At 47.6% G+C, this 9,385-nt stretch overlaps 1 protein-coding gene across 1 annotated transcript; it reads left to right on the top strand.

The window, feature by feature from the left end:
* Positions 1–232: 232 nt before the first annotated feature.
* On the top strand, positions 233–8,554 carry gtf3c4 (general transcription factor IIIC, polypeptide 4). Its single transcript, XM_079289847.1, has 5 exons — positions 233–551; positions 2,346–4,076; positions 5,382–5,512; positions 5,909–5,997; positions 8,296–8,554. Exons 1-5 carry the CDS (start codon positions 237–239, stop codon positions 8,358–8,360), a joined length of 2,331 nt encoding a protein of 776 aa, XP_079145973.1. The 5' UTR covers positions 233–236; the 3' UTR covers positions 8,361–8,554.
* Positions 8,555–9,385: the final 831 nt, after the last annotated feature.

Raw genomic sequence — 9,385 nt, 5'->3', positions numbered from 1 at the left:
GATGAGGACAATCGTATAGGATTTGTCAAGTCTTCAACTGTGTTATTGGTTGCTGTCTTTGCAGCGGTTCTGTGTGACTATGTGAGTGAAACATCTGTCCGTTTCATGAAGTAGTCAACTGTATTGCTGTTGACGCACACAGTGAACACAGTGAACTATTTAACTCCGCGGAGGAAGTCCCTCCTTCATCTCCTCCCGCGCTCGCCGACGTCACTTCCACCTCAACGGGGGAAAACATGGCGGCTGCCAGTCCGTCAGCTTCGGCACCAGCACAGCCCAGAGATGTAGTCGTTAAGACCGAGCCAGAGGCCGATGATGATCTGCACATTTGCCCGGAGGAGGTGTCGGTTAAGCGGGACCCCGACGTCCCGCTCATGGCCCCCGTCAGCGGGCTGCAGCCGCTCGCCTGGTCGCAGGACCACCGCCTGGCTGTGTGCACCACCAGCTCCGTGTCGCTGATGGAGCTGGTGTGCGACGTCCACAGCTGCAAGCAGGAGCTGACGCTGCACCGGACCTCGATCCCCGTCCCGACCGAGGCGATGAAACTGCGGGTAAATATCCACCAACGTCCACCTGGTTCCTCCTTCGTAAAGGAAACGGGATGGAGCCAGGTAGCTCTGTGGCGTTAGCTTAGCAAGTGCGACTCTCGGGAGAACTTTAGCAAGTAAACATTGCGACTGAGGGCTCAACCTGGAGCTGGTTGTGCTATTGAAGCTCTGTGTCGCCACGTGGTCGACCACCGCGTTCATTAAGTCTCTGATAGTTATAAAAGGTAGTGTCAGGAAACAACAACAACAACCGTAGACTGCTGAGCTTGTTAGCATGGCGCTCCTTTACTCTCGGGCAGGGAGTGACTCGGTTAAAGGGGAGCGCCACCAATTCTTTAAATGCCACACTGTGTCCTCCACACATCTAAATGAACTGCCCTCAGCCTCTCTAGCAATCCTTAAACATCCCGCAGCTGTCTGTCAGGAAGTAAGTCAATGATTCAAAGTAATCCTCAGTAACCATTCATTGTGTTAAACTTAGTCAGATGATACAATGAATGCCTCCAGCAGTTTGGAAACCATATTCACATAATGGCAAATGAAAAACTATCAGTGAAATCAGTCAGTTTTTTATCTGGAGATGAAATGAAAACCATACAGAGGTGTTGTCAGACAAAAACAATGACATGCATATTCTTCTTGTATGTGCACTGGAGCGTCCACATGGCACTTTAATCTTCAGCCATTATGGATACGTGAAGCTCAGTCCCGGGACGCACAAACAACATTTTCAAATCCTCAGGCTAAGATATTTATCTGAAGATTTCATTTTTCATAGTATTTACACCAAATGTTCAGTGGTGAGAAACGTAAAAACTGGAATAAAGTGCTGTCCTGTCTACGCAAGTAAAGCCTGCATTTCTGTTCCCGTTGTCAGCCGTTAATGTCCGTCACGTTTGACTGCATGCAGATGTGTCATGTATGGTCTGCCAACTGTTTCAGCCAGAGAGGGACAATGGACTGACATGAACCTGACAGCATACGGTACAGTGTTTCACATGTGAAGTCGTTTTTAACAAAGTTTTTGAACAACATGCTTGTATTTTGCAACAAAAGTGCCCATAAATGTAAGGTAATACCACTGCTAATAAGTAACACACGTGTGTCGAAAGACTAGGTGATTACAAAATGACATCTGTGAGTCTATTGGAGCAGTGTTGCCACTATTTGTCTCCTTGTTAAGCAACCTGTGTAAACACGCCTCAGAAACGCAGCCAAGCTGCTATTCTCTTGTGTGCTATTAGTTTGGCGGCGGCAGATTTTTTAAATTTATTTATTTTTTGTATATTCGTTATTTACTAAACTGAACTGAAAAGACGATTAAAGCGACTGAACACAAATGTTGATGGAAACAGAAAAAACAGTCTTGCTGTGGTGAGTGAGTCTCGGCGCAGCTGCTCTGGCGTGTAAACATGATTGTTTATAGGTTCGTCTCCACTCCAAAAATCCACTTGGCAGATAAAACGCTGGATGGAGCTGAATTTTATAATCCGCTCGGCACAGTGGCAGACAGGCAGAGTTGCTTTCCTGCTGTCATTTATAGATATGATTAAGTGCTTGTAAATAGGGGGGGGGGGGGGGGGGGGCACTGAGCAGGGAGCGGCAGATGATGGAGCCCAAAGAGGCCCCGCTCGGTCTGATGATGCTGAACAAGTCACATGTGGATGTTCCATTGAATGCACTTAAGGGTACTAAAGTGTGCGGACCTTTTACAATCCAGCTGCAGATGTTGATTCATATGTACCTGACCTTTAACCTTCCATATTGCTGTCATTTGTGATTTTTACCTTTTTGAAGGTGGGACCCGCGGCGGAGCTAGCTCAAGCAGTGGAGATGTTCTCGGCGCACCAGGACCCCACAGTACGACAAGTTTTTCTGGCCGACGAAGTGATGAACCCGTCGATAGGCGCTCACAAGGGAATAAAATATGCCAGTTGGTCTCCGTTAGGTTGTGACTCGAGCGGGCGCTGTCTGCTCGCTTGCCTAACACTCGACCACAGACTCACCATCCACAACAGCCACAAGCGTCTGGAGTGGAACACGCTCGGCGACCTCACCAAAACGTACAGCGACCGGCTAAAGGAGCGAGGCTACTCTAAAAAGGACAACAAGCCGCCGCAGGCAAACCTGCTGGACTTCGACGAGCTGCAGCGGCGCTTCCGCATGCAGACTCCTCTGAGGATGGAGTGGTCCAGCGTTTACACGACCAAACAGGTCCAGCCGAACAACACGTGCAAAGACATGGAGATGGTCCTCCTCGCCGTCTTAATGGAAAACGGTGACCTCGTTCTGTGGAAGTTTGTGTTGCCCTTTTTGGACGATGCTGAGGTCGCGTTTTATGACATCGTCGAGTCGGGCGTGACGAGGCCGAGTGACCTGGCGTGGTGGGAGTACGAAAGCGCAGACCGGCGGATGAGCGGCCTGATCGTCGGCAGCGAGGTGGGGCCCGTCAAGATCGTGCCGGTCAGCCTGTCGGGGGTGAAGGGCTACTTCACCCTCCGCCACCCGGTCATCCTCTGGAAGGAGTGCGACGAGATCGCCGTGGAAAACCTCAAATGTGTCCCGATGATCCACCCGATCCAGAAATCCAGCTGCAGCCTCATCGTGGCCTCCCGCGGCTGCTACGTCTTCTGGTGCCTGCTCATGATTTCGCCGGCCGGGCTGAATGTGCACAACTCTCACGTGGCCGGGCTGCACTCGCTCCCGGTGGTCTCGCTGGCGATCAGTCAGCACGGCGTCGCGGTGTACACGTGTTCCGTGGACGGCTGGATAAAAAAGCTGACGCCAACGTTCACGGAGAACACGTTGATTTTCAAACAAGAGGACTTGGTGCGGCCCGAAAACCTCTCCGAGAGGAGGATACACGGGATCGCGGTGAGCCGCAACGGAGCGTACATCGCGCTTGTCAGCACGCAAGGTATGGTGGACGGCTATCATCCAGTCAACAGGACCTACCAGGTTCACTTTGTGACGCTGAAAACATCGGAGACGGCCGCGACGCTGCTGCTCAAGTCCCCCACGCAGAACTTGTACAAATCGGTCGACCTGCTCGATCTCGTGAGGTGGCAGATTTTGAAAAGCAAGTGCATCCCCGCGTCGCTGCTGGACGAGCTCGACCGAAAGATCCAGGAGGTCGACTCGCCCTACTTGTGGCGCTTCAAGCTCTTCCTGGTGCGAGTACTTTACCAGTCCCTGCAGACGCCCCCCACGGATCACCGCTGGAAACCGACGCACGAGGAGAACAAGGTGTTTGTAAGGGACGAGGAGGAGGAGGAAGAGGAGGACGGGAAGGACAAAGACGACGCTGCGCAGGGGGAAGGAGAGCCCGGTGGAGTGAAACGGGAGGAGGAGCAGATGGAGGAGGTGCAGGCTTGGGTCAATGCTGTGGAGACCCACATCATGAGGGAGAACATGAAGAAGGTGCTGGGGGTGGTGTACCTCAACACCTGGATTGCTCAGAACACCAGCATTCCTACCTGTGGCCTGGTGGAGTACCTCTCCAGAGACGCTAACGACAGAGCGGCGGAGGTAAAACTCACCTCACCTTCTTACCACCAAATGATCTTTTTTTTTATTATTATTTTTTTTCCAGATCAAAGTTACTTTAGGTCAGGTCACTTTTCTATATCTGCTGCAGCATTAACATTTCCCAAAAAGGTCCCAAGAAAGTGTCTCATTAGTTCCTTAATGTACTGCACTTCCTGTTGAAGCCGGTTGGTGCGGGTCGAATGTGTAACCCTTTCACTGTTCGTAAGAAGTGGACGTCGTCACTGTGACCCGTTGGTTTGTGGACTGCTGTTTGAAGCTTTGTGCATTTTGGCCATCGTCTTTTTGTTTTTTGTCCGTCACCATTTTGGCTTTTTGAAACCAGTGACAGGAAAGTTATCGCTAAGTACAACTGAACGCTGAATAATTTATAGGCGAGCCAAACGTGTGACAATTGTTTTTCATGAAGTAAAAACACACTGAAAGGGTTAAACTCCCAGACCGGACAACGGCGTGGTATTGACCTGTCAATCACAAGGTAGCCCGCCCTAAAGCGTACCCTACCTTATGGTCTAATTTACTCTGAATGGATCATTTACTAAATGAACATCATGCTGTATTGAAGAAGACTTGGAACTAGAGATTGAGACCATAAACTCATGTTTACAATGTTTACTGAGGGAATAAATAAAGTGAGAAGGATCATTTTCTCATAGACTTCTATACAACCAGAGGAGTCGCCCCCTGCTGGCCACTAGAAAGAATGCAAGTTTAAGGCCCTTACTCATTGGGTTCACTTTTCAGACCCGTAGGTCGCCGCCTTGTGTAACCCAATGGGCTGTTAGTTATGGGGGAGAAGGGCGGTTTGTTTTGATTGACTGAGCAGAAAGGCGGGATTATTGAAAACACTGATTGTTTTGTCGGTTGGACTTTATAGTTACACCCAGTGGTGCAGCATGACACCCTCATGGTTTTTCAGGAAGACCAAGTGTCTATTTCATGGGATCTTAGATTGGAACTGTGGGTTCAAGCCCAAACAATGAAAAACCAGAGTGTCCACATAATGTAGCCTTAAACCGTGTGCTGCAGCAATTACTAATAACCCATTATTCACACACTGACTGCTGTTCAGCAAAAGTTACATAGGTTTGCTTTAATGGTTTTAATTGTTTTTGTTTTTCACAAAATGACAATGTATCTCCAGAAATATTCAAAATGGTTCTTGCATAGATAAAAACACTGAACCTTTTTTATTTTATTTAGGAAGCACATTTAGGCTGTCTTCTCTGCTACCATTGCCTTCATTGTGTGTGTGTGTGTGGGTGTGTGTGTGTGTGTCCCTCTCAGGTCCTGATTGGCCACATCAAGAACAAGATGAACAAGCAGACGTTCTCGGAGCGCTGCAGCCTGTGCCAGGCCGTGCTGCCCTTCTCGGACCACAAACAAGCCGTCTGTAAAAACGGTCACATGTGGCTCAGGTAGATGATGGAGAGGGCTCTCTTCCACAAGTTCCAATCCACTAAAGATGCTTTTTATTAGCTTTAGCCTCGGCGTGCCTGGCGGGACATGAATTTAATCTCAATGCCAAATTCCTTCTTTGGCGGTTTGTTTATCTTCACAGAGCAGTAATCAAGCCTCCCACCTTTTGATATTTACCCACGCGCCACTCTCAGCGTCTCATAAATATCACCTGTCAAACACGTCTCCTGGCTTCTCGCTAGCTGGAACGTGGCGCCTCTGGTGGGCACTGAGAGGGGGATCTGTGCCCGTTAGTTGTACCTCGGTGTAGTTCCTGCTCTACTTTTGTGTGTGTGTGTGTGTCTGTCTGTCCCTGCCAGCCAGCTCTCTAATGCCGTCCTCTCGCTCTCCTCCAGGTGTGTGTTGTCATACCAGGCCTGCCAGACGCTGACGTTCAGACGTTGCCTCCTGCTGGATACCATCGCCAGACTGCCAGAGCCTGAGGGTAAGCGCCACTTTCCATCTCCCTCCGCCTCCGTTTCACAGTCGCACTCTCGATCAGCCGTCGCCTCCTGTCACCTTCAACGTCGGCCTTCATCCCGCTCCGCCGCTCACAGTCGTCGCTTGACATTTCGGATTTGGAGTCGGTCGAAAACTTCATCCTGAACGAACACGAGTTATTGTAGAAATTAGCTGCGTTTTTGTTTTAGGGAAAGTGTTTGAATTGGGTTATTGTGTCTTTTCTTTGTGGCTGATTTATGATCAGCTGGAGAGTAAAATCATTAGTCAGGAAGCGCAGTTTTATTTTGGGATTTGTTTCGTCTTGTGCAACCTGTACCGAACAATGCAGGACAAAAGATAAACTGGACTACAACGTTTTACAAATGTAGTCTTGTCCCCAAATGTAAACTTTACAAATTCATGAGAAGTTTCATTGCATTTGACAACAGCGAACATGTGAAATCCACCTGAAACAAGTGAGCAGCGCTCATTTAGTTACGCCATTTGGGCAGATGCACAAAGGAAAGATCCTCGTGTATCACTCGGGTTTGTAATTGACCCTTCAATCATAGCGTAGCGTCAGCTCACAGGTCATCTTGTGAACCTGTTTTCCACACTGATCAATATGCCAAAAACCAGCTCTAGTGGCTTTTTTAATGTGGTTCCTGCAGAGGTTAGAGTGGGGAGAGAGAAACACTGAGGACTGGCTGCTACATGCATCCCAGGTGTTTGTGGGTCTTGGAGCACCTGAGGCTGCTCGAGTCATTGCAGCCTATCTGAGCTGCAGACTGACAGGTCGGTGCAGTTGTGGCATCCGTCAGTATAAACATCGTCTCGCCTCCTGTCTAACGATTCCTGCCTTCTCTTAGGTTTGGTTTTTAAACCACCTGTGGTAGGGCTGGGCGATATGGCCTAAAAAAAAAATCTCCGATTTTTTTACAAAAAATCCGATTCACGATTTTAAATCGATTTTTTCCCCCAAAAAATTTTGCAGATGACAGAAGCTGTTGAAAACAATTTTTTATTTTATTTTGTGATGATTTTTCCTCGTAGGTTGATAAAAATAAAGTGCAAACAAAACCTGAACATTGTAGAAAGGTGCCTGTAGTATAGAAAAAGTATTTGGTCACTCTTTTGTTTCCCTGAATCATTTAAATATAAAATTAAATTAAACATAACATTAAATGGCATTAAATAGTAGCCTTCCATTGTAAACAACTGTCTGTGCAAATGTAACTTTTTACAGTAAGCTTTAACTGAATACACTGATACAAACACAACATGAAATAAAATGTATGTGACCCTTTAACGTTCACATTTTCAAAAGTGCAACATCTGATCTAACATCAACATAACATATTTTGCACAGTAAATAAGTGCATGTAAACAAAATCAAGTGCATTCACAACATAACCAACAGTATTAAACAGTAGTGCATGTTTTTTCTAAATATTTTTTGCCAGGAAGACAAGCCTGTCTACTACCTCTGGCTTCAGGCATGCACGGTGGCATGTAACAATGCCCCCCCCCCCACACACTGAAAAGCCTCTCAGAGGGGGCACTTGTAGCTGGCACAGAGAGGTATTTATTTGCTAAAGTACTTAGCCTTGGAAAGTTAAGTTGGTGACGCTTCCACCAGTCAAGTGGATCGGTGTCTGGGTCAACCTGCTGGACCACAGGTCAGTTGTTGCGGAGTAGAATGACATCCCCTCCAGCTCCGCAGAGATCCTTTGGCGTGTACTATTGTACAGCCGAGGCAAGGCAACGTCAGAAAAATGTTTACGGCTTGGTAGCACGTACCTGGGGTCCAAAGCTTTGAGACGGTGAATAAACCCCGGCTTTTCCACGGTGTATATGGGCACCATATCTTTTGCGATATACATCGCGACTGCATCCGTGATGGCTTTCCACCGGGCACTCTTCTTCTCATGCGGAGTACAGTTGGTGAATGTCTCCAAAATGCTGGGTTGTTTTTGTGAGGTGGCGGCGGCAGCAGTGAAGCTGCTGGCCGCCATTGTTTTAGTTTGTAAACAATGCGCGCGCACTCTACTACGGGAAAAAGGGGTGGGGGCGATTTTCTCGATTTTCAATAAAACACATCGCCTTAAAGCACACATTCGAATTAATCGATTAAATCGATTTATCGCCCAGCCCTAACCTGTGGTAATCATTGTCTGCTCTTACTGTATTGAAACCCATTTTTTGGCCAACGGACAGTGCTGGCTTCGTCGAACAGTAAGAGTAAAGGTCGTTGCGTACATGTTTCGTCAGGTCATTCAGAACTTGTTTTGCCTCCCCACAGACCCGGAGTGGATAAAGAAGATCCTGCAGGCGCCCTGCACGCTCTGCGACTCTCCGATGATCTAGAGCCGACCGGTGGGAGGAACCTCAGGGCTTCCCTGCGACCTCCAGAGCTTCCCGCTCTGACGCAGGGTCCACTTTTATCAGACGTTACTGTTAAGACTTTTTATTTTTATTTTTTTTATTCATGTATTTTGTTCGTGTTCTATTTCTTTATATTAGTATCTTTTTAAAAGTTCAAATAAAAGGCTTTGATTATGCGTTCTAGCTGGTATTTCCTCTCAAGAGGAAGTGTTTCCCCCCGCCGTGGCTTTAAATTCATATTTTACTGAGGTAAAACATTTTGGACTCAAACTTTACAGATTTCTTTATTTCCTCCCTTCTCAAACAAATTCCCAGCCAGACGCAGTGTTTGCACCAGGGTGCAAAGAAACAAAATTTAAAATGTACTCATATGTGGAGGTTTCTATTATTCAGTAGGACTTCAGGGCACCATAAATAAGCTCCCTCGTTTTCCTTATGTTGACTGTATTTCCAAACCTTCTGGTGTAGTTTTTATTGCAAGTAAGTGGAACTTACTCTGCGAGTCCTATTTTAGTGAGGCGCTCTTTTTCTTTCTCCCTTCTCTTTTTGAGCGCAACAAATAACACTGAATAATACATACTCTGGAAAAAGCTCAACATACCTACTTTAATTGGCACTGTAAAACAATTTCCAAGCTGTGGGTGGAGGAGGGAGGGAGGTGGGTGGTTGCGGCGGCGGCGCTCAGTCATTCCCTCAGATGAGGACTTCCGCTAATGTAAACGCAGAAGAGATGGAGCGGCGAGGTGGATGAGATGAGCAAGAGGCAGGAAGAAAGAGGAAAGTGTGCTTAAAAAGCCGGCGCGGTCCTTCCCGCGGGAGCGCGTCGTAATGAGATTCAGCAGTAATGAGGGACAGAACATGGCGCCAGATGTGATTCTAATTCTAATCAAGGAGGGGAGGGTGTTGGTGATGTGGCGGGAGGGGGGAGTTAGAGAGCATATTGTTAAATACAATTCACCCTTTTTTTCATATTTGGAGGGAACAAGGGCTGACGGGAGGGGCTACAG

This window comes from Melanostigma gelatinosum (assembly GCF_949748355.1).
Source record: "Melanostigma gelatinosum genome assembly, chromosome: 18".
NCBI classification, from domain to species: domain Eukaryota; kingdom Metazoa; phylum Chordata; class Actinopteri; order Perciformes; family Zoarcidae; genus Melanostigma; species Melanostigma gelatinosum.
The sequence above is the reverse complement of the archived record's forward strand: the minus strand, read 5'-3'. Positions and strand labels throughout refer to the sequence as shown.